This window comes from Neoarius graeffei, chromosome 28 (assembly GCF_027579695.1).
Source record: "Neoarius graeffei isolate fNeoGra1 chromosome 28, fNeoGra1.pri, whole genome shotgun sequence".
NCBI classification, from domain to species: Eukaryota; Metazoa; Chordata; class Actinopteri; order Siluriformes; family Ariidae; genus Neoarius; species Neoarius graeffei.
Genome location: NC_083596.1, coordinates 33049973 through 33074476, shown reverse-complemented (window position 1 = coordinate 33074476; position 24504 = coordinate 33049973). Strand labels below are relative to the sequence as shown.

Below are 24504 nucleotides of genomic sequence, written 5' to 3'. Positions count from 1 at the left end.
AGCCAACTCACCTGACCTGAACCGATCAAGCACAGTAATATCATGGTCAATAAACCATAGTTTTGGCACTGTGGGCAGGTGCTAAGTCCTGCTGGAAAAACAAATCTCCATCTCCATAAAGCTTGACAGCAGATGAAAGCATGAAGTGCTCTAAAATCATCTGGTAGATGGCTGCATTGACTTTGGACTAGATAAAACAGTGTACCAAACACCAGCAGGTGACATGGCACCCCTAATCATCACAGACTGCGGAAACTTCACATTGGACTTCAAACACCTTGGATTCTGTGCCTTTCCATGCTTCCTTCAGACTCTAGGATCTTTTGTTTCCAAATAAAATGCAACATTTACTTTAATCTGAAAAGAGGACTTTGGACCACTGAGCAACAGTCCAGTTCTTTCTCTCCTTAGCCCAGGTAAGATGCTTCTGATGTTGTCTCTGGTTCAGGAGTGGCTTGATATTAGGAATGGGACAATTGTAACCCCTTTCCTGAATGTGTCTGTGCATGGTGGCTCTTGATGGACTGGCACCAGCCTCAGTCCACTCCTTGTGAAGCTCTCCCAAGTTCTTGAATAGGCTTTTCTTGACAATCCTCTCAAGCCTGCAGTCATCCCTGTTGCTTGTGCACCTTTTCCATCCAGCCTTTTCACTGATGACCTCCTGTGGCTTACCCTCCTTGTTGGGAGGGTATCGATGAGCGTCTTCTGACCAACTTTCAAGTCAGCAGTCTTCCCTGTGATTGTGGTTGTAGATAGATAATTTATTTATCCCCAAGGGGAAATTCAAATATTCAGCAGCTTATTTAGAAAATTGTACTACTGAAGTAGACCGAGAGATACACGGTATTAATACTGTTTTACTCAAAATAAAATATTCTCATATTTTGAGATGTTTTTGTGCTGTAAGTCATAATTAAAATAGAAAAATGCTTGAAACATTTGTGTAATGAGTTAAGAATATATTAAATGTTCACTTTCTTAAATAACTGATGGAAAATAATGCTTATTCTCATAATTTGAGATGCACTAGTAGATGTAAATATCAAGAAATGAAAGCTGAAATTCTGATCTATTGTCTCGTGTGTTCATCTTTTGATCTCAAATGTTTTCAGTGTATAGCAAAAACAAAGGCCATGCATGCACCTGGTAATTTATGGGCAATTAATTCCAATCAACATGAAGTATGAAGAAAATCAGACTTTTTGAAACTTTTGTTAAACCTGACAGAACTGATTTTTCATTTGGTTTGGCTTGGGCAAACATTCACACGCCTTCATAAACGAGTCCCAGTAGTCATATTGCATACAGTAGCCTTATGTATGATGCTGACTGGAGGTGAAAAGGAAACCACACTTTGCAAAGGTGTCGAGCTAAGGTAATCTATGTACATTAAAGCATACAGGGAGTCTACATTTACTGTATAGTTGATTTCTGTTGGTTTATATACACTGGGCCTGTAGCCAACTTTGGAATAAGTAATAGTTCTTAATCATGAATAAACAGTAGAGAGTAGTAATTCCTTGATATTTGGGGTAGATGGGCATAAATGGCGGCTATCTGCCTTTGGTCAATTGTGCATCTATTATTCACCAACATCCCGAATATCTATTACTTTAAAAACAGACACGATATATTAAACTTTATAGTAGTCTACAATACAACCCGAATTCTAAAAAAGTTTGGATGTTGTGTAAAATGTAAATAAAAACAGAATATCAAATCAATGCAAATCAAGGAAACCTGTTGAAACTAAGAAATTTTGTTTTTTGAAAAATTATATGCTAATTTTGAATGTGATGCCAGCAACACATTTCAAAAAAGTTGGGACAGGGGCATGTTTACCACTGTGATGCATCCCCTCTACTTTTAACAACACACTAAAATGTTTGATGATGAGACCAATAGAGGCTTTACACCATCACATGACCCCACAGCAATGGTAACTAGGGTGCCATGACGGGACACGCTTGTAGTGCTTCATTCAGCCGTGTTAGTTGTTATTGATCAGTATGGGAACTTTTTGCTGCATTTTTGGATATGCAAATTGTTTTGAACGAAACAAAGACATCAGATTTTTTTTTTAATTTACCAAAAGTAATTCATCACTGGGGGAAAAAAGCTACCGTAAATTTAAAAAATCTGATGTCTTTGTTTTGTTCAAAACAATTTGCCTATCCAAAAACTGGCAGCATAGTTACCATTGCTATGGGGTCACATGAGGGTGCAAAGTCTCTATTGCTGTAGTTTTGAAAGTAAAGCATTTTCCCATTCTTGCCTGATGTACAGTTTCAGGTGCTCAACAGTTCAAGCTCTCCATCATTTATTTGTATAGCGCTTTTAACAATAAGCATTGTCGCAAAGCAGCTTTACAGAATTTGAACGACTTAAAACATGAGCGAATTTTATCCCTAATCTATCCCCAATGAGCAAGCCTGTGGCGACGGTGGCAAGGAAAAACTCCCTCAGACGACATGAGGAAGAAACCTCGAAAGGAACCAGACTCAAAAGGGAACCCATCCTCATTTGGGCAACAACAGACAGCATGACTATAATATTAAGTTTTAACATGAAGACAGTTTTGTTGATGATGTAACTCTTCATTGATGGAAACTTGAGTGCAAAACTGTTCATGACAACTGCAGTCCTAAAGTTAGCAAGTCAACTGTAGTCCTCAGCCATAAAAGCATTACTGTAAGAGTCCAGAGCGTCCTCCAGGTGTGACTTTCAACTGTCCTCATGGGGCCATCCTCCACAGGAGCGATGCGATGAGACTCCAACCAGACACAGGGCACCAGGATGGATCAAGTAGGTTCGAGGAGCAGAAGAGGTCAGCATCTCGATCCCAGGACCGACATGTAACTCAGAGGGACAGATTTTTTTTTTGGGGGGGGGAGAGAACAGTCACCTTGTCCTGCCTTGAACCCAGGTCTACGGGGTGGTGCCAAACCTGCACCCTGACCACAACACCAAAGAGCCAGGCTCATTGGTATGGCAGTCAGAGCACATACTCAACTATGGCGACGGGCACCCATGCACTTCACACACAGGCGTCCCTCACACATCCCCCAGCCATACTTCTCCCATACCAGGGTGGCCCACACACTCATGCTTCACCCATCTCTGGGGTCCCCTCATACGGCTCACACACAGGGCACACCTCTGATGGCCTCACGGCAAGCCATCCCACTTCTGACACTATCTGTAGCGAAGCAAGAGAACAGTCACCTTATCCTGCCTTGAACCCAGGTCCACAAGATACTAAATCTGCACCCTGACCACAACACCAAAGAGCCAGGCTTGTTGGTATGGTAGTTAGAGCACATACTCAACTGTAGTGATGGGCATTCCATCACAGTCATGTTTTGCATTTCATAATACATCAAATGTTTTCAGTGGGAGACAGGTCTGAACTCCAGGCAGGTCACTTTAACACCTGGACTCCTTAACTACAGAAACATGCAGTTTGTAATATGTGCGGAATGCACTTTGGCATTGTTTGTGAAATAAACAAGGCCTTTGTAGAAAGACATCATCTGGATGGCAACGTTGCTCCAAATCCTGTATATATCATTCAGTATTAATGGTGTTTTCCCATATGTGCAGGCTACTCATGCTATGTGTACTAATGCACCATTATACCATCACAGATGCAGGCTTTTGAACTACACACTGATAACTTGCATTTGTGGATGCAGTGACGAGCTGTGTTCATAGACGATGGTTTTCAGAAGTATTCCTGAGCCCATACATTGATTTCTGTGACAGAATCATGTCTGTTTTTTTAATGCAGTGTCACCTGAGGGACTGAAGATCGCAGACATCCAGTGTTTAGTTTTCAGCCTTACATACATAGATTTCTCTGAATTCTTTTATGTACTGTAGATGATGTGATCCCCAAATTTTTTGCAAATAGAGGTGGACAGTAACAAAGTACATTTACTTGAGTACACTACTTGAATATCTGTACTTGAGTATTAATTTTTGACAACTTATGACTTTAACTTCACTACATTTGAAAGACAAATATCGTACTTTTTACTCCACTACATTTCTATCAAGGTCCTCATTACTATGAAGTGGCTTTGAAAGTGGATGTTTTTTTCTTTTCTTTTCTAAAACGTGATTGTTTTTCCGCAGGTGACACTGAGACAACTTATCGGTAATCACTAGGGTCAGGTCACGTCCATAGACTGTATAAATTCAAGTTCAGTGATTTCTCCACAGCATTATTTGAACACGATCAGTTGATGGCAGAATGGAAGGAGGCGGTTCTTCTGGGGAATGCATGCACCTGTGGCTTTACCTAGAACCCATGTTTCAGTTTTCTGAAAGGAATAGTCTCATTTCGTTTTAAATGTTTGCTTTGTTTGCCTAAAATGGAGCACGTTACAGCCTACGAAAACTCACTGTCCAACCTGCGGAAGCATATTGAGATATATAAACATTTTATTCCAAGAGAAAGCTTGCAGTGAAGTTGTCTGTGATTTTAGAGCTAGTGATAATGTTGCAATAGCTGTGCAGTCTGGTTAGTCAAATGACTTTCTATGGATTTGCCTGCCAAGTTGCCATAGCCTTGTCCACAGCTAATGTTTACACATAGCTAGTTAACTTAGACACTGTTAGTTAGCATGTAAAAACGGAGTTACGCTAACATGAATAACGTTAACTTATCTGAAGTGCTTTCAGAAATGTCTTAGCATAATCTTGCCAAATAAACAAAATGTAGAAATCTTTCTTTTCTAGTAACGTTAGCTACACAATATGATTTTGAGTTTGAAAAGATTTTGCTAGCATGTCAGGTGGAGCTTCACTCTGACTAGCTAGTTTAACATTAAACCACCATAATTCCACAGGCAGATTCATATGTGCATGAATACATATACTTAGGCGTGCACACATCCGCACGTGTGCGCGCGCAACCTGTGAGATGGACAGTATTGTACTCGTCAGTCACAACCAGAGGTGGACAGAGTACCCAACTTCATTATTTAAGTCAAAGCACAGTCCCACTGGCCAAATGTTACTCCAATACAAGTGAAAGTTGTACAGTCAAATTTTTACTTTAGTTAAAGTACTTGCTTTTAAAAATACTTAACTATTAAAAGTACATTTTCTGTCAACGCATTGTATTATTGCCACAACGCTTACAAAACCTAATGCCTCTGAAGCAACCGACTGGATTTACTGACTAACTTGTAGAACCTGTAGAATAAATGCCTGGTAGAATGTTACAAAATGAAACAACTGAACTGAAAAAGAACCATTGGCATCTTTTTTTTGGTAACACTCCTCCCCACCCCCACACTTCTGGTCACAACATATTGTTGGAATTTTTTGTTTTGATGTCAGATAATGGTCTTGCATTTTTTTTTTGTCTTGCTTAAAGCAGTGTTGCTGTTGGGCAGTGATTAAGCTCGAGGTGTGGACCTGGGTTTTAAGCAGGTTGGACTGTCACTTATTTTCTGAGAAAGCTGCATTTACAACTATTCCACTGTTTTCCTGACTAACATACATATACATGCGTGCACACACTACCAGAGCTGTCAAAACACTACCATGCTGCTTTGTGGGGAGGAGTTTTACAATAAAAAAAAAAGACGACAATGGTTCTTTTTCAGTTCAGTTGTGTTTCATTTTGTAACATTCTACCAGGCATTTATTCTACAGGTTCTACAAGTTAGTCAGTAAATCCAGTCGGTTGCTTCAGAGGCATTAGGTTTTGTAAACGTTGTGGTAATAATACAATGCGTTGACAGAAAATTTACTTTTAATACTTAAGTATTTTTAAAAGCAAGTACTTCAGTACTTTTAAGTAAAAATTTGATTTTACAACTTTCACTTGTATTGGAGTAACATTTGACCAGTGGGATCTGTACTTTGATTGGGTACTTTGTTCACCTCTGTATATTCTATATTTTTATTGTTTCGTGAAAGAATCCATTCCACTTGATCGATAAGAGAATACACATACCACTGAAAATCCACTCTGGGTTTTCCGGGCGTTACCTACAACAACTCACCGCACGCAAGTGAAATGAATCTCAGTGCAAGCAGAGAAATTTTGGTGCAAGCTGCTCGAAAGTGGAGGAGGTAACATCAGCCCTATTGCCATCTCACAATGTCTAGCTTTTGCTGAAACCTTATTCTTTTGTTAAATGCCCTCAAAATTAACCCTAGGCCATGTTAAATTAACATTCAACTGGGGGCATCGTGGCTCAGGTGGATAAGGCGCCATACCATAAATCCGGGGACCCAGGTTCGATTCTGGCCTGAGGTCATTTCCTGATCCCTCCCCATCTCTCTCTCCCGCTCATTTCCTGTCTCTACGCTGTCCTATCCAATAATAAAAAGCCCCCCAAAAAATTAATGTTCAACTAAAATGCTAGCTTAATGTTAGCTATCATTTAATTCAAACCCAGTAGGCCTGCCTTATTGTAATGCCAAGAATGAGGTCAAGTCTGCTCTGATGATATTTATTGATTCCCTGTTGTGATTTGAAATTGCATACAGTGAGTGACCAGTCACCAGAATATAATACTTATGTAGCCTAATTTAGGCTACTAGCGTCAGCTACGCCTATTATAGTGCACAGAGCGCCACCTGCTGGTATTCATAAGATCAGCAAGAATTAAATAATCTCTCGTCTCTCGTCTTCTTCCGCTTATCCGGGACCGGGTCGCGGAGGCAGCAGTCTAAGCATGGAAGCCCAAACTTCCCTTTCCCCAGACACCTCGGCCAGCTCCTCGGGAAGAACACCGAGGCGTTCCCAGGCCAGCCGAGAGACATAGTCCCTCCAGCGTGTCCTGGGTCTTCCCCGGGGCCTCCTCCCGGGGGGACATGCCTGGAACACCTCCCCAGGGAGGCGTCCAGGAGGCATCCGAAAAAGATGCCCGAGCCACCTCAGCTGGTTCCTCTCGATGTGGAGGAGCAGCGGCTCTACTCCGAGCTCCTCCCGAGTGACTGTGCTTCTCACCCTATCTCTAAGGGAGCGCCCAGCCACCCTGCGAAGGAAACTCATTTCAGCCGCTTGTATCCGCGATCTTGTTCTTTCTGTCATTACCCAAAGCTCATGACCATAGGTGAGAGTCGGAACGTAGATCGACCGGTAAATTGAGAGCTTCGCCTTTTGGCTCAGCTCCTTCTTCACCACGACGGACCGATAAAGCGACCGCATCACTGCGGAGGCTGCACCGATCCGCCTGTCGACCTCACGCTCCATCCTTCCCTCACTCGTGAACAAGATCCCGAGATACTTAAACTCCTCCACTTGAGGCAGGACTTCTCCACCAACCTGGAGAGGGCAAGCCACCCTTTTCCGGTCGAGAACCATGGCCTCGGACTTGGAGGTGCTGATTCTCATCCCAGCCGCTTCACACTCGACTGCAAACCGCCCCAGTGCATGCTGAAGGTCCTGGTTTGAAGAAGCCAACAGGACAACATCATCCGCAAAAAGCAGAGATGAAATCCTGTGGTTCCCAAACAGGATTCCTTCCGGCCCCTGGCTGCGCCTAGAAATTCTGTCCATAAAAATTATGAACAGAACCGGTGACAAAGGGCAGCCCTGCCGGAGTCCAACATCCACTGGGAACAGGTCTGACTTACTGCCGGCAATGCGAACCAGACTCCTGCTCTGTTCGTACAGGGACCGGACAGCCCTTAGCAAAGAGCCCCAAACCCCATACTCCCGAAGCACCCCCCACAGAATACCACGGGGGACACGGTCGAATGCCTTCTCCAGATCCACAAAGCACATGTGGACTGGTTGGGCAAACTCCCATGAACCCTCGAGCACCCTATGAAGGGTATAGAGCTGGTCCAGTGTTCCGCGACCAGGACGAAAACCGCATTGTTCCTCCTGGATCCGAGGTTCGACTATTGGTCGAATTCTCCTCTCCAGTACCCTGGAGTAAACTTTCCCTGGGAGGCTGAGAAGTGTGATTCCCCTATAATTGGAGCACACTCTCCGGTCCCCTTTCTTAAAAAGAGGGACCACCACCCCAGTCTGCCACTCCAGAGGCACTGTCCCCGACCGCCACGCGATGTTGCAGAGGCGTGTCAACCAAGACAGCCCCACAACATCCAGAGACTTGAGATACTCAGGGCGGATCTCATCCACCCCCGGTGCCTTGCCACCGAGGAGCTTGCAAACCACCTCAGTGACTTCGGCTTGGGTAATGGACGAGTCCACCTCTGAGTCATCAGCCTCAGTCTCCTCAGTGGAAGACATGACGGTGGGATTGAGGAGATCCTCAAAGTATTCCTTCCACCACCCGACAATGTCCCCAGTCGAGGTCAACAGCTCCCCACCCGCACTGTAAACAGTGTTGGCAGAGTACTGCTTCCCCCTCCTGAGGCGCCGGATGGTTTGCCAGAATTTCTTCGAGGCCGACCGATAGTCCTTCTCCATGGCCTCCCCGAACTCCTCCCAGTTCCGAGTTTTTGCCTCCGCAACTGCCCGAGCTGCAGCACGCCTGGCCTGCCGATACCCGTCGGCTGCCTCAGGAGTCCCGGAGGTCAACATGGCCCGATAGGACTCCTTCTTCAGCTTGACGGCATCCCTTACTTCCGGTGTCCACCACCGGGTTCGGGGATTGCCGCCACGACAGGCACCGGAGACCTTGCGGCCACAGCTCCGAACAGCTGCATCCACAATGGAGGTAGAGAACATGGTCCACTCAGACTCAATGTCCCCCGCCTCCCTTGGAAGCTGGGAAAAGCTCTCCCGGAGGTGGGAGTTAAAGACCTCCCCAACAGAGTGCTCGGCCAGACGTTCCCAGCAGACCCTCACCATACGTTTAGGCCTGCCAGGTCTGTCCAGCTTCCTCCTCCGCCAGCGGATCCAACTCACCACCAGGTGGTGATCAGTTGACAGCTCAGCCCCTCTCTTCACCCGAGTGTCCAAGACATAGGGCCGGAGATCAGATGAAACGACTACAAAGTCGATCATCGACCTCCGACCTAAGGTGTCCTGGTGCCACGTGCACTTATGGACACCCCTATGCTCGAACATGGTGTTCGTTATGGACAAACCGTGACTAGCACAGAAGTCCAATAACAAAACACCACTCGGGTTCAGATCGGGGAGGCCGTTCCTCCCAACCACGCCCCTCCAGGTGTCACTGTCGTCGCCCACGTGAGCATTGAAGTCCCCCAGTAGCACAATGGAGTCCCCAGTCTGAGCACCCCTCAGTACCTCTCCCAGGGACTCCAAGAAGGCCGGATACTCTATACTGCTATTTGGCCCGTAGGCACAAACAACAGCAAGAGCCCTCTCCCCAATCCGAAGGCGCAGAGAGGCGACCCTCTCGTTCACTGGGGTAAACTCCAACACATGAATGAAATAATTATATCAGAAAAGTTTTGGGAGTTTAGTATATTTATCAGCAAGTATAAAATGACTGCATCCAAATATTTTATTGGGAGTTTAGTATTTTAGAGTTTCTGTATTTTCTGCATAAAACGGTGCTTGGTTCATGGTCTGACAAATTTAATTTTTAAAATTCACATGATGAGAAGACCATTGGGTTAAAACAATTGATCACAACCACTAATGAAACAAGAATATGCAATTTATTATTTCCTGCTATTTTCTTGACTTTTTAAAGCTCACTTATTTCAGTTGTTGATAGAAAAAAAACAATGCTTAATCCATCTCGATCTCTCTTGACATAGGAGATTGATACTGAGAGTGAGTTAGAGGCAGGGTCAACATGTAGGAATAGTGAAGAGTTCTATTGCTGAGGTGAGTGATGAAGGGTGCTGGGCAATTAATGAAATGCGTCTCAGAATTTTATAGAGCCTCATTTTGGGCTCAACTTGCTTTAAAAGTACACATCTAAAATGTATACTCAAATCAGTATTTATTTTGAGTGCATCCCAGTCAGTTATGTAAATTTCATGAAGGACATTTACTGATTTAAAGGCATAATCTAGAGCAGGGGTCTCCAACAGGTAGCAAATAAATACATTTCAGTAAATAAGTAAATTAGATCTCATAACATAGTGACAAAAGGTATTAATCCTGTTAAAATTGCTATGAAATCAAATTCAAACATCCTGCCCTGCCTGATACAAAAAGATTCTTTCCCAGGTCAGAAAATATGTTTTCTCCTCACAAATTTAGATGACACTTTAGATGAGTGTTTGCACTGCGGATGTAATATTTATCTCTTGGACTATCAATAGGCTACTGATGTAAAATAGTAGTAGAGTAGTTTTAAGCCACGTTGATTTTATCAAAGTAGCTCTCAGAGGAAAAAATGATTGGAGACCCCTGAGCTGCTTAAACTGAACTTTATTTTACCTTTGTCAGTATAAACATGACAGGCCTATTTAATGTTAACTTTAATTTCTAGGAGCAAGAGACAATTGTGTCACATTCATCTCATTATCTTAGGCAGTGGGTTTAAAAATAGGCTGATGAATATATGGACTAGTTGAATGAGGACTTATTGTTGAGTCTCTAAAATAGTCATTGAATTAAGTGACTTTTATAGGTAAAATTAGGTGTTTAACAACCTGTTAAAAATACACCAGAATGCAGGAAATGGCATCTAATTAATTAAACATTTTCTGGGGGAGGACCTCCAGACCCCCTCCCCCAAGTGTGTCGTTCCCCCATTAAAAATGCTTCTGACACCCCTGTGTTATGAGCTCCCCTGTTGATTAATTAAAGCCTGTTTTTCAGTGGATATTTTTGTTCATCATAATTCAAGATAAGGTAGCTCGAAGAAGCGAAATGGCTCACTTGTTATCCAAATAACATCAATACCAGAAGCGGGATAAGCGAGGCGCGTTAGCCGATATCCTAGCGCGCCTCACTTATCCTGCTTCTGGTATTGATGTGTTTTGTCTAAATATTATTATATTGATAATGTTTTTATGAATATTGATGTTTCCTGTTGTGTGGGAGACACTTCTGTGTTGCAACAGTGGAACAAGGGAGGTTTATTCTCCGTTTAAAAGTTTGAGTTTAAAATTATTAGAGTTGAGCCGGATACTCGGCTGAAACGAGTATCCCGTACGGATAAAGCACTTTTGCCGAGTACGAGTATTATACGAGTAATACGAGTCAATATCTGTGCTCGGGCTGAATGAAAATCCTCACACAGCGTCACAGCGCCCCTCCCCTACGCACACCGCTCTGCTCACTCACACAGAGAACAGCTCTCTGTCTCTACCTCAGTCACTCAGGTTCGCGGCTCTTTTCCGTTAACGTTTCGGGTTTCTTCAGCTTCAAGTTTGTTTTTATTTCAGTTTGTACTTACTTATAACCAGTAGAGTTCTGGTAAACGTGGGTTCGTTCAGACATGGTGCTTGGTAGAAAGCGACTCGCGTTGCGTCTCTGCCTGTCCAAGATTTTTTTTTCCTTCACGCATTGAGTGTCTGACACTTTCTTGCTGTAATTCATGTAAAAATAAAGGTAGTAGTGGTATATTACAAATTAAGCTACACACTCTCTCTGCCGGTCATCAGAGTTTTTTGTTTTTTAAACCGTCAGTTGGCTCTAACCAGTTTTATTTTACTTCACGCACTGAGTGTCTGACACTTTCTAGGTAGTAGTGGTATAAATAATATTACAAATTAAGCTACACACACACACCTGGTGTGGAAATAAAAAAAATTAAAAAGAACCAAAAAAAAAAAAATCACACTGATCTCATCTCATTATCTCTAGCCGCTTTATCCTGTTCTACAGGGTCGCAGGCAAGCTGGAGCCTATCCCAGCTGACTACGGGCGAAAGGCGGGGTACACCCTGGACAAGTCGCCAGGTCATCACAGGGCTGACACATAGACACAGACAACCATTCACACTCACATTCACACCTACGGTCAATTTAGAGTCACCAGTTAACCTAACCTGCATGTCTTTGGACTGTGGGGGAAACCGGAGCACCCGGAGGAAACCCACGCGGACACGGGGAGAACATGCAAACTCCGCACAGAAAGGCCCTTGTCGGCCACGGGGCTCGAACCCAGACCTTCTTGCTGTGAGGCGACAGCGCTAACCACTACGCCACCGTGCCGCCCATCACACCGATCATAAAAAAAAGTTAAAAAAAAGAAAGTTGAGTATGAAAACTCTTGTTCATTACATTTCATAATTGCAACCGCATGTGTTGTATTCATTGTTGCAAAACTTGTTCTGTAAATAGTTTGTTTGCTATCGTGATCAAAACCATTGATCTGAAGCTCAATGCTGATGCTGTCCTGTAAATAGTTTTCTAATCAGCAATAAATATAATTTCTGATCAACCCATATCAATTGCATGTTTAAAATAACATACTGGTTAAAGCCCCGCCCATTTCAAGACAACCAGACCCACTTCCGGGTTAAATCCCGCCCACTCCGAGTACGGATACAGATCATTCATATGGTTAACAGATACAGATAATGCTGTACTCGTTCATCCCTAAAAATTATTGCCCGTATTTAAATAAATAAATAAATCCCTCACTAAATCTACACGTTTTTGGCATCAAAACAATCTTGTGAATTTCCTGAAATGAATCCTACAACTCCATATTTTTAAATAAACCATATTTTCCCAGTTCTTAGCGTTTCTTATGCCTGCTGTTGGAGTTTCCATTTATTGACTGCCCTTAAATCTTTTAAACCCACAAAAATCAAATAATTATTGCCAACCTACACATTTTGACATCAGACTGATCAATCATCTACCCCTGTTCTGAACCATATAATTAGTTAAAGTGACTTGGTGAATATTTTCCGAGTTTTGAAGGCTTCTTTAACTATATCATGGAGCATGTAAAGACGTCTAATTTTCTTCTAACCGATTCTACTCATGTTTACTGGGTCAAAAACGGACAAATTTCAGGTTAAATTACACACATTAAGCATCAAAACAACCATGTGGGTCTCCTGAAGCGAACCATTTCATTAGCTAAGTGACTCTTTGGAATATTTTTCGAGTTTTGACAGCTTGTTTGAGCTGTTTATAAAGTGCTTTGTGCTTCAGACTTCTGTGAGTATGGATAGAGAAAAGGGACGATTTTTTTTCTCTTTCATACCAGCAATATGGAAGGGGAAAGAGACAAACTAACGTAGAATTTGTTGCCCCCTTCCAAACTTTTTTGAAACCTGTTGCTGGCAACCAGCTGGGAACCAACTTTTCAGGTTCTGAACCAAATTATTTTTGGTCAAAATGCTCTAATCAGTTAAAAATTTGGTGCATAAATCAGAATGGAACCCATTCCCTGTTGGTAAAAAAAAAAAATGGGTACCAGAAATTGTTTCCTTTTGAGTTTTGCTGCTTTCATCACCTCAGTGATTTCTTCTTTGCCACTCATGCCTCTGGCTTGTAGGTTAAGGATCTAAATCTACACCCAAAGTTTTGTAAAACTGCTTTGATTGGTAAAAGCTCTGCACAAAATAAAATTGAACTGAATTATTTACATGACTGTATTGAATATTATATTGCTATATTTCAGTACTGGCCAACACTGAATCATAGCTAGGAAGCACAATGCCTTATAGGCACTTGAGTTATTTAGACACTTGACTGTAAGCTGTGATAAGTAATTTGAAATGGGCCATCTACTAAATTCACATCCAAATGTGAGAGCTTTATATATGGATGCAAACGGCACGCCTTTTGGCGGATGCCGCCTTTTTCACGGCTGTCTGGGGGACTTGTGTGAATCGTGCAGATCCGATGAGTTTTTTTTTTTCTTTTTTTTTGGGGGGGGGGGGGGGGCGCGTTGGAGTGTCTGATTATAATTTCATCAAAGTAAATTCTGTATTAAAATTACTAAATAAGCAAATGCCATTACAGTCCATGAAACATAGGAAGTGTAAGCATGAGAAGAAAACAGCAAGTCAGAAAGTTGCGCACGTAAAGCCAATTGGCTGCGCGCCATTATCTGCTGCTGGCTGCACTTCACTGCACACGCAAGGATTTCCATCAGTCCAACGTAAGTTACGTAATTGGCTTCACGTGCGCAGCTTTCTGATTTACTGTTTTCTTCTCATACCTATACTTCCTATGTTTCATGGACTGTAACGGCATTTGCTTATTTAGTAATTTTAATACAGAATTTACTTTGATGAAATTATAAATCAGACACTCCAACGCCCCCCCCCCCCCCAAAAAAAAAGAAGCTCATCAGATCTGCACGATTCACACAAGTCCCCCAGACAACCGTGAAAAAGGCGGCATCCGCCAAAAGGCGCGTCGTTCAAATTCTGTAAAGCTGCTTTGCGACAATGTTTATTGTTAAAAGCGCTGTACAAATAAACTTGATTTGATTTGTTTGCATCCATGTTTATATCTGTGCTGCTCCTCCAGTTCAGCAGGTGATGGAAGCACATCTACTGAAGCTGCTGCAAGGAATCAAAGAGTGACTGAAACTAGTGAAGACAAACTGGAGGCGCGAAAGCACACAAACAGAAGACAAATGAACATTGTGCATGTTTACATTAGTTTTAAGTTACTCAAGCTAATTTAATCTTTTTTTTTTCAAGCAACATGTTAATGTGTGAATTTGTGTACTATGGATATTTATTTAGTAATATGGTTTTGTGAAACTGAACTGTGTTCTCCATCAAGGTTTTTCTATGAAATAACTATATTCTAAAATAAAGTTGGACAGGCACAATAACAGACTGTACTTTGATTTGTACAAGGCCTGAATCTAATCCTATTTATCACAAAACTTCTTAAATTCCATAAGGTTTTATAGAGGTTTAAGGAAACCCTATCACACTTGCATTGTATCTTAAAATGCATTTAAGCTAAAGAAGGAACAAGATTCTCTGCAAAGAATATTAATCTTTAGACAAATGAAGGCTCTGGGCTAAATAACTTGGAAATCTGTTTACTGTTGCTTCAGCTTTTATGCAAAAAGTGTTGGGATATGTTGTGTAAACTATAAATAATTTTCAAATCATGGAAACCCTATATTTCAAATGTTATCAAAGTAAAACAAGTGTTGAAACTTAAGTTCATTTTCAATTTGATACTAGCAACATATTTAAAAAAATTTAGGACAAGGGCATGGTGTTGCATCACCTCTATTTTTAACAATACTCTGTAAACATGGGGGAACTGAGGAGATCAAATGCTGTAGATGTGATCCCCAAATTATTTGCAATTTTACACTTTGGAACATTCTTACATTGCATGGGCAAGTAGTGCAACAGTCTTTCACAGAGCACTGAACCCCTCCCCATCTCTACTCTGGAGAGACTCAGCCTCTCTGTGATGCTCTTTTTATACCCAAATCATGTTACTGACCTGTTGCCAATTAACTTTTAAGCTTTACACAACTTTCAGTCTTTTGTTGCTCGTCATGTTTTAAAACATGATACTGGCATTAAATTCAAAATGAGCATATATTTCAAAAAACAACCTGTTTCAACATTTGTCTTTTTGTACTATTTTCAATGAAATGTAGGGTTTCCATTATTTGCAAATCACATTGTTTATTTACAGTTGTGTCCCAACCTTTTTGGAAAGGGGGTTGGACAACACATGCACTACTTTTAAATACTATGACTAAACAACACGATATAATAAGCAATCCAAAGTGTTAATATTTCATAAAGAACTCCATGATGTGCATTCTTAGCCAGGTGCCTAACATTATCAGCTGCTGTTGACATCAAGTTTTAAAACATGGCTTTAGTGTTCTGAATTTTCTACATGACGTGCTCTGAACAATACTCTGTAAACATGGGGGAACTGAGGAGACCAAATGCTGTAGATGTGATCCCCAGCTGTGAATGTTTAATTCACAGCTGATGAACAGCTGTGAATGTTTAATAATATTCTAAATTTGAGATAATCAGAAATCCACTTTCATGCACTATAAAAATACATAATCGAAAATTAAAACAAAGGCTTGAAATATTTCAGTGTATGTGAAGTGAATATAGAATATGAAAGTTTACCTTTTTTAATTAAATTATGAAAAGGAACTTTTTCATGATATTCTCATTTTGAGATTTACTAGTATAATCTGATATGAGCACACTGCACATTCTGGGTTATAGAATTTGGCAGAGATCTTATTGGGGTCATTTTACAGTGTGGCTGAAACAGTGAGCCATGTACTCGCCATTTTACAAATAAGCAAAAGCTATACTGACAGCTTGTGACTGACCATGAATATTTGCTTTACTTTCACATTCAACCTCAAGGAGATATGCTGGGAAACTTGGACAGTTATCCAGCAAATATCTGCAAATTGAAACTAAGTGTAAAGCAATTTTCTTAAGACAAATGACAGTGCTGTATTTATTAAGCTCATCAATAGCAAATGTTTATTTTCAGATGTGGATTTCAGCTAGGCCCCAAAGGAGAGTCTTAGTAATGGGGAGAGACGGCACAATGCCCTGGGGGTGGGGGGGGGTGGGGGGGCGCGCACACACCACACTACAACACCTTGTGTGGTTAAACACTTCACACTCTTGGTTGGACACTGGGAGAAGACAGCTGTGCGATTTTTTTCTTTTTTTGGGGGTGGGGGGAGAAAAAACACCACACTTAAGAAGAAAAAAAAATTGCTCAAAGAGAAGGGAAGAGGGAGTCCCACATGGCCCAGGTGAGTTTGAAGATTCTGAACATCTGTATCTTCTTTTACGTTAGTTAGCCTCGTCCTTTGAAGCCTCATCAAAGTTCTCCACAAGATCTGCAAACAATGAAAGTGTATAAAATGAGAATTTTCCTGGATGAAGGAGAGGCAAGAGAATGGTAGAGCGAAGGAAACTGAAAAACATCCAGCTTCAGCTCTAGTGTGACGCCATCAAACCTTTGCGAGACTTAGCCATTTGCTACATTCTCTAGATTTTAAGTTATTAAAAAGAAACTAACAAGTGTGAACTGAGGATAATCATGTGCTGGCCTCACTCTCCTTGACATTTGGGGTAGACAGGCACAATCAACTTTCAGACCTCAAAAGTTTTAAACAATGCAAGTAGACAAAACCTGAACAGAGTCATGACCTCATGAAAACACATTCTGAAGATACACAGCTGTTTGTAGCCTGCATCACGACACAAACATGGCAATGAAGTCAGTATAACTAATAATTATGCTTATGCACCATACATAAGGTGACAGTCAGCAAGTGTGTGGAATCCTGAGAAAACTCTTCACATGGTGAAAGCATATTCTCCACGTACCTCACCCAGAATAACATTTTAAAGTCTGATTACCCCCAAAAGTGAAAAAGTAGAAAATGAAGCATTCATACACAGAACAGGATCATCACTGACATTTGGACACTTAGGACCTTTTTACAAACTGCACTGACCAGACATGTAATTATCCATAATCCTGATCAATACCACCACACAGCACCGTCTGCCTGGTTTTCCCAGACCACACGTACAAACAGCTGGATGGCTCATTCAGTGATCAACTGATTGCAGAGTCAACAAGTGGATTGGGGGGTTAGAAGCTTCTGTAAGAACATGATTTTAGCCACAGCACAATATCTTACTTGGAACTTTGCTGCCTAAATGTGCCCTACCCTGCTTCTTCTCACTTATGACTGTTACAATCTGAAAACTTGAATAGAAGCTTAAAACAAGGTTGCTTTCAGAATGAGCAAACAAACAAATCAGTCTGAAGTCTCAGTATTAAACAGATAAAGCACATGCAGCTATAATTGCGAAAATGTGCCCACTAGGTTTCTAAGATGTGCCTATTCTTGCATACGATCCATGAATAAAGCTAGCTGTGTTGAGTTGATAAGTAAGAAAATGAACTGTGTATTGAAAATAAGGATTTAAAAAAAAACAAACAAACAAAACACCACCCAACCCTTCCTGGTGTTTTAAAAAGGGACCCCCCCCCCAAAAAAAAAACTAACCTGGAACTTCATCATCATCGTCCTCTCCTGCTGCCACTGGTGCTTTTCCATCACCAGCTGGAGAAAAAAAAAAAAAAAAAAGGTTAAAGAGCATAGCACATCTGAGCGTTCTAATTGAAACTAACGGGCTAGACCAAAAGTTATTTAATAATATTGCACACACTGACTTATTTTAACCTCACTTAAAGGACCTTTAAGGCAGCTGTCCTGTGGCAAATGCCAAAGTCCATCACACCTGTTCACCAACCTCTCTACACACAGCACAATCACATACTAACTCAAACATCAGTATCTAAAATAAAGCGTGTGGGAGGATTGGTAAATACATTGTGAAAAACTCACTTCCTACATTTGGGAACCTGGAGTGCCGACCAAACCACAAACTGAAACAAGACACTCAGTTTCTTTTGAGCTGCCAATTAGAGAAAACAAGCTGTTCAGGTTCGGCTCCCCCTTCTACGTCACAAGCGCTCATTTGACTTATACCGCCTCCTCATCCGAGTATCTCCACTCTCAGCTTGAGAACTGCCTTTTGGGAAGGAATGTTCATAACAAAAGTGCTACCTGATTGGCTGACAGAAGACAGGGTGGGGTGAGGCATGGCTCATCAAATCAGCCATTTCAAACAGGATGAGAAGGGGACTGTGGTGCTTTAAAGTGCATATCCTGAACCAATTTCGGGGTTTTTTTTTTTTTTTTTGCTTTTATATGAAAGTATGTCCCTTTACACACTCATCCAGAAGGGTAATTTTGCACAAGGCCATCTGTCTACAGCAGAAAAAAATAAAATAAAACGCATCTGGAAAAATCCCAAAGGAGTCTGGAGCCAGATTTGTGACATTACCTGCGGAAGCACCAGCAGGCTGCGAGAGCTTGCATGGTTTCAGTGCACAGCCTGTGTAGACCAAGCGCTCCCATTTCTCTCTCTCTCTCTCATTGTCCTATCTTCTGGAAAACGATGAGTACTAATCCCATCAAGATTGGTGTTGCTACACCCTCCTACGATACATCTGTTAACCATTTTAATAATTACGTGATAACGTTGAAGAAAATTGCAGAAAACCACCAGGTCGTTTTCTCATAAACAAACCAGTGCTGACGTAGGATTCAAAGGGAGGCGTCCCGCACGCGACGTCACGAAAATCAATGTTTGCCGGGAAATCCAAATGCCAAGTTTTTCCAGAGGTGGACCAATTCGCCTCAAATGGCTTGATTTCAACTGAATTTTTCTGGTATTGCACAAGGTAAAAAAATTGCACAAAATGCAAAATGTGACAGATATTTGACCAAAGTTTAATATAAAATAGGAGAATTACATTGATCTTGCTCCTGAATTTACCCATGATATGCACTTTAAGGTGGTCCTTATGGTATTTTAACCAAAGCATGTTAGACATTTCATTATGACCTCAGGGAACTGTCTCAACTTGTAGAAGAAGGAGGAGTCACCTTTAATTCTTATTTCTAAAAGGGATTTGTAAATAAAGCTCTAAATTTTGCCTTCATAGACTAGACTACTTTTAGTAGTCTGGCTCTCATTTAAAAAAAAAAAATTCTTAACCAACAACTGCACTCAGTGCATATTTCAGAGTATATGGGTCCATCTCAGAAACTGGTCTCTCATTTGGGACTTTATGGTCAAAAAATAAATTTTCTAATTTTACTTTTTTTTTTTGCATTTACCTAACACTCAATGTTTCTTTTGTCATGTTTAATAAGAATAAAGATCGTATCTTGCTTTATCTGGCCTCCACTGTGGAAATTTTTTTTGATTACAATTCAAATGGCTTTTGTAAAACTGATTTACATATAAAATAACTACATCAAGAAGAATTAAAGCCCCTCCTTCACAGATGAGTGAAAATATTGAATAAATTTCCTCTTTTTGATTGCTTGGGTTAAAAATTCCAAATTATGATGACTGAATTGATTATTTCGCTTAAATATGAATAATATGATACATTTTGGGTATTTGATACGGCGAAATAGGACAATAGGACACAATGGAAAAAACAACACACCGGAAAGACGAGAATAACGGTGGTGGTAAAAGAACAGCGACTGTACCGGCTGAAGGTCGCGCGGGTCTCTGCTGCGGCGCGCAAGCAACGGGACATCACTACCACACCAGACGGTAGTGAGCGAGCAACAGCATTTAAGAGGAGTGTTTAAGGCTGGAGTATTCTTTAAAATTAGCCAATATGGCTAATGAACATTATCTTGATCTCAACTTTTGGTGTCCTAACATGACTTTGTGGAAGGAGCAACATGCTACAAAGTCAAACACTGCCAAAACCAGTCCTGTTCTCTTCCAACTATACAGTGGGGCAAAAAAGTATTTAGTCAGTCACCAATTGTGCAAGTTCTCCCACTGAAAAAGATGAGAGAGGCCTGTAATTTTCATCATAGGTATACCTCAACTATGAGAAACAAAATGAGAAAAAAAAATCCAGAAAATCACATTGATTTTTAAAGAATTTATTTGCAAATTATGGTGGAAAATAAGTATTTGGTCAATAACAAAAGTTCATCTCAATACTTTGTTATATACCCTTTGTTGGCAATGACAGAGGTCAAAACTTTTTCTGCAAGTCTTCACAAGGTTTTCATACACTGTTGCTGGTACTTTGGCCCATTCCTCCATGCAGATCTCCTCTAGAGCAGTGATGTTTTGGGGCTGTCGCTGGGCAACACAGACTTTCAACTCCCTCCAAAGATTTTCTATGGGGTTGAGAGCTGGAGACTGGCTAGGCCACTCCAGGACCTTGAAATGCTTCTTACGAAGCCACTCCTTCATTGCCCAGGCAGTGTGTTTGGGATCATTGTCATGCTGAAAGACCCAGCCACGTTTCATCTTCAATGCCCTTGCTGATGGAACGAGGTTTTCACTCAAAATCTCACGATACATGGCCCCATTCATCCTTTCCTTTACACGGATCAGTCGTCCTGGTCCCTTTGCAGAAAAAACAGCCCCAAAGCATGATGTTTCCACCCCCATGCTTCACAGTAGGTATGGTGTTCTTTGAATGCAACTCAGCATTCTCCTCCAAACACAAGTTGAATTTTTACCAAAAAGTTCTATTTTGGTTTCATCTGAGCATATGACATTCTCCCAATCCTCTTCTGGATCATCCAAATGCTCTCTAACAAACTTCAGACGGGCCTGGACATGTACTGGCTTAAGCAGGGGGACACGTCTGGCACTGCAGGATTTGAGTCCCTGGCAGCATAGTGTGTTAGCCTTAGTGTGGTAGCCTTTGTTACTTTGGTCCCAGCTCTCTGCAAGTCATTCACTAGGTCCCCCCCGTGTGGTTCTGGGATTTTTCCTCACCGTTCTTGTGATCATTTTGACCCCACGGGGTGAGATCTTGCGTGGAGCCCCAGATCGAGGGAGATCATCAGTGGTCTTGTATGTCTTCCATTTTCTAATAATTGCTCCCACAGTTGATTTATTCACACGAAGCTGTTTACCTATTGCAGATTCAGTCTTCCCAGCCTGGTGCAGGTCTACAATTTTGTTTCTGGTGTCCTTTGACAGCTCTTTGGTCTTGGCCGTAGTGGAGTTTGGAGTGTGACTGTTTGAGGTTGTGGACAGGTGTCTTTTATACTGATAAGTTCAAACAGGTGCCATTAATACAGGTAACGAGTGGAGGACAGAGGAGACTCTAAAAGAAGTTGTTACAGGTCTGTGAGAGCCAGAAATCTTGCTTGTTTGTAGGTGACCAAATACTTATTTTACCAAGGAATTTACCAATTAATTCATTAAAAATCCTACAATGTGATTTCCTGGATTCTTCCCCCCCATTCATCTCTCATAGTTGAAGTGTACCTATGATGAAAATTACAGGCCTCTCATCTTTTTAAGTGGGAGAACTTGCACAATTGGTGACTGACTAAATACTTTTTTGTCCCACTGTACATCTTCTCCATTAGCTCACGTCTTAGAAATGCATTCAGCACATCATGACCTCCATTTCCTAAAAAAACCCCAAGATTTATTTAAAAAATAATTGTTTAAAAACAACTTTTCATGTTCAATAACTGCAATTCACGACTGGCAAGCTGGTAATATGAAAGTGGATCATGAAATGTTATCCTTATAGGGCAACGATGCAAGAAAACCTGAGGAGTAAAATGTGCACCTTGTTTGGGCAGTGCCTCAGCGAGTTTTCTCAGACTGGTCAAGCTGTCGGCACCGAGCTGATTAAGGATAGATGGCAACATCTCTGTGAGCTGCTTGGTCTCAGCATGGCCTGTGATCGTGAAGGTGTTGGCTGCCAGCGAAGCCTGCACTTTGGGGTTGTTGAAATGGATCACTGTTCCTTGGTTTGTAAACATGTTCACCTACAAAGTGAGAGCATTGAGTAGTCTCTGTCAGATACAGAACACAGGTACAGCTAATAATGCAATCAGACATCCCCTGTTTTCAGAAGTGACTGAATAGTGCTTTTCCAAATCATACTACAATCTAGAACTGTCTGTTAATAACCTACATCCATGTCTGATCATACCACAGCAACCATGAAAGGTGGAGTTTGCTGGTTGTGTGAGGTCACCAGTAGAAGTCTGAATACTCATTACATAGACACCTAATCAATTAATGACCTCATACAGAGGTTATTGTCCAGCAGTCACAGCACATCCAAATGTTAATAGTGCCAGAACTTTAATTTTGGTGAAAGTAGAGAGAGGGAAGTGTACAAACAAGACCTTTCCATCAGGCATATAGTGCATTAGACATCCTACTACACTTATTCCATTGCCTATGCAATGAGCACATGCAGAGAATTTGTAGCCATCTACGATTTAACTTAAGTGCACAAAATTAAGGTGGTGGATTTCACATGAATCACATGCAACACAAAATGTGACCAAAAAAAACCTTACTGTAAGATAAACAAAGTGAAAACACAACTGCACTTGTTCTGAACAATATCTAGTTTCAATCCCTGGCAAGAAAAGTGACCAAATTGGGCACAAGTATTATTCAATAGAAATAAATACGAGAGTGCATTTGTTACTGTACCGAAATGCATAACAAGGGGGGGGGGGGGGGGGGGGGGGGGTGTTTGAAATCTCACTGTAGGTATTTGCAACACTTCCACATGTCAACCCAAACCGTACGTAAAAATAAACAATGTTCTATAAAGCAGATTTCATTAAACTGCTTGCAACTATGCATTTCCTGTCAGATTCCACAAACTCCCTCAAGTACAGATTCATAAAAGGAACTTAATTCAACAGTTCAAATATTAGGCTCATTCTGGGGATGGGTTTCCCAAAAGCATTGTAGCACAAAGATCATTAAATGGTAGAACGAGCATCACAATGAAGACTCACTCCTAGTTAAGATGCTTAGCATTAAGAGGCTTTTGCGAAACCCACCCAGTCCTCCCAAAAAAAAAAAATCTCCCAGCCTTACTTGCCCAATGGGCAAGCAGCACCTAAAACATACTTGCCCAAAAAAACAATTCCACTTGCCCAGAGCTCTATTTTATTTTGGAGGGGACAAAATGCAGTTGATTTTTTTTGTTGTTTTAAATAAGTGAAGCAGCACAATCAATCCACAAAACCATAACACCAATAATATGCACACAGATTCAGAAAGAAAAGTTCTAGTAGCAGAGGAATTAATAATTTAGGGTATATTAAGCTGTGGAGAGTTTTGAAAGAGTATAATAATGCTGGAGCTTTGTATCTGTTATCAAAGCAACACAGTCCTGTGCAAAATGTCACCGTGGAACCAGAGTGTAGAAATGAACCTACAGTTCAAGAGAGTTCTACACAAACACACTGAACTTTACAACAGCTGCATGCATGTGAAATGGAAATAAATCAACTAAGGCAGGAAAAACTATTTTGGATAAAATTGTTATTGTCCGTTACACACTGATCAACCTGTGTGACTCAGTTGGGCCTTTGAATCGAGAATTAATGAAAAGGGAACTGAATAACAGTTTATTGAAATTATTATTACAAGAATGATTATAGTTACTATATGACTACAGCTACAACTGGAATGTGCTGATTGTTAGTGTTTGTAATTATTGTACCATCCATTATTACATAAAATTAAAATAAAATCTTACAATATTGTTTGAAAGTCTAGAGCAATACATTTTATTTTACAAATAACACTTCAGATATTGTTTTAACAATAATAAGCATCACTGTATAAATGATAGAGTGCAGATAGCTGTGTAACTACACATCCTTGGGGTTGCTGAGACATGGATGGGTGGGAATAAGATCTAGCCCACAGTTCAAGTCAAAGCCCTTTGAGAGTAAATGCTTTGGCTTTCACAACATTCTGTTCCCAAAAACTGATGTTGGGAAAAAGTCTTTAGGCCAAAAAAAAAAAAAAAAGGTGTGTTTTTTTCCGGTTACCCAACCGACCCTAATCCGTACTGCCCGACCCTAAACTTTTTTTTCGTTTTTTTTCCCAGTCGTAACTTTTACATATAACCCAACCGCGTGAACCGGAAGTTTTTGTCACTCACTGGAAAAATCAGGGCTTTCCACAAGCGCCGGCTGCCGGCCATACAGCCGACTACACAATTAAGTCCAGCCGGCTACTTTAATGACTTATTTTTGTAGCCCACAGGCTCTAAATATTAATTTTCGATTTTAATAAAATTAAAATGTTTATCTAACGGACTGACAAT

At 41.1% G+C, this 24504-nt stretch overlaps 2 protein-coding genes across 6 annotated transcripts in view; one reads left to right on the top strand and one right to left on the bottom strand.

The window, feature by feature from the left end:
* The window catches only part of ankra2 (ankyrin repeat, family A (RFXANK-like), 2), a 30932-nt gene extending 16298 nt beyond the window's left edge, over nt 1–14634 (top strand). For 2 of the 3 annotated variants that reach the window (XM_060912539.1, XM_060912538.1), the window contains exon 10: nt 14311–14634. Coding sequence is in view for 1 of the 3 variants with exons in the window: in XM_060912540.1 (XP_060768523.1) it covers nt 14311–14366 (56 nt within the window). In the remaining 2 variants the exon portion in view is untranslated. The remainder of the gene's footprint in view (nt 1–14310) is intronic. The other variant, XM_060912540.1, reaches the window with a different exon arrangement.
* A 1625-nt stretch (nt 14635–16259) lies between these two features.
* Nucleotides 16260–24504, bottom strand: part of btf3 (basic transcription factor 3) — a 33304-nt gene continuing 25059 nt past the window's right edge. For 2 of the 3 annotated variants that reach the window (XM_060912541.1, XM_060912542.1), the window contains exons 4-5: nt 17840–17896; nt 16260–16654 (exon numbers count right to left, since the gene is read on the bottom strand). In XM_060912541.1, the coding sequence (XP_060768524.1) occupies nt 16310–16654; nt 17840–17896 (402 nt within the window). In that variant the 3' untranslated portion in view covers nt 16260–16309. Of the gene's footprint in view, nt 16655–17839; nt 17897–21981; nt 22184–24504 lie in introns of all 3 variants that reach the window. The other variant, XM_060912543.1, reaches the window with a different exon arrangement.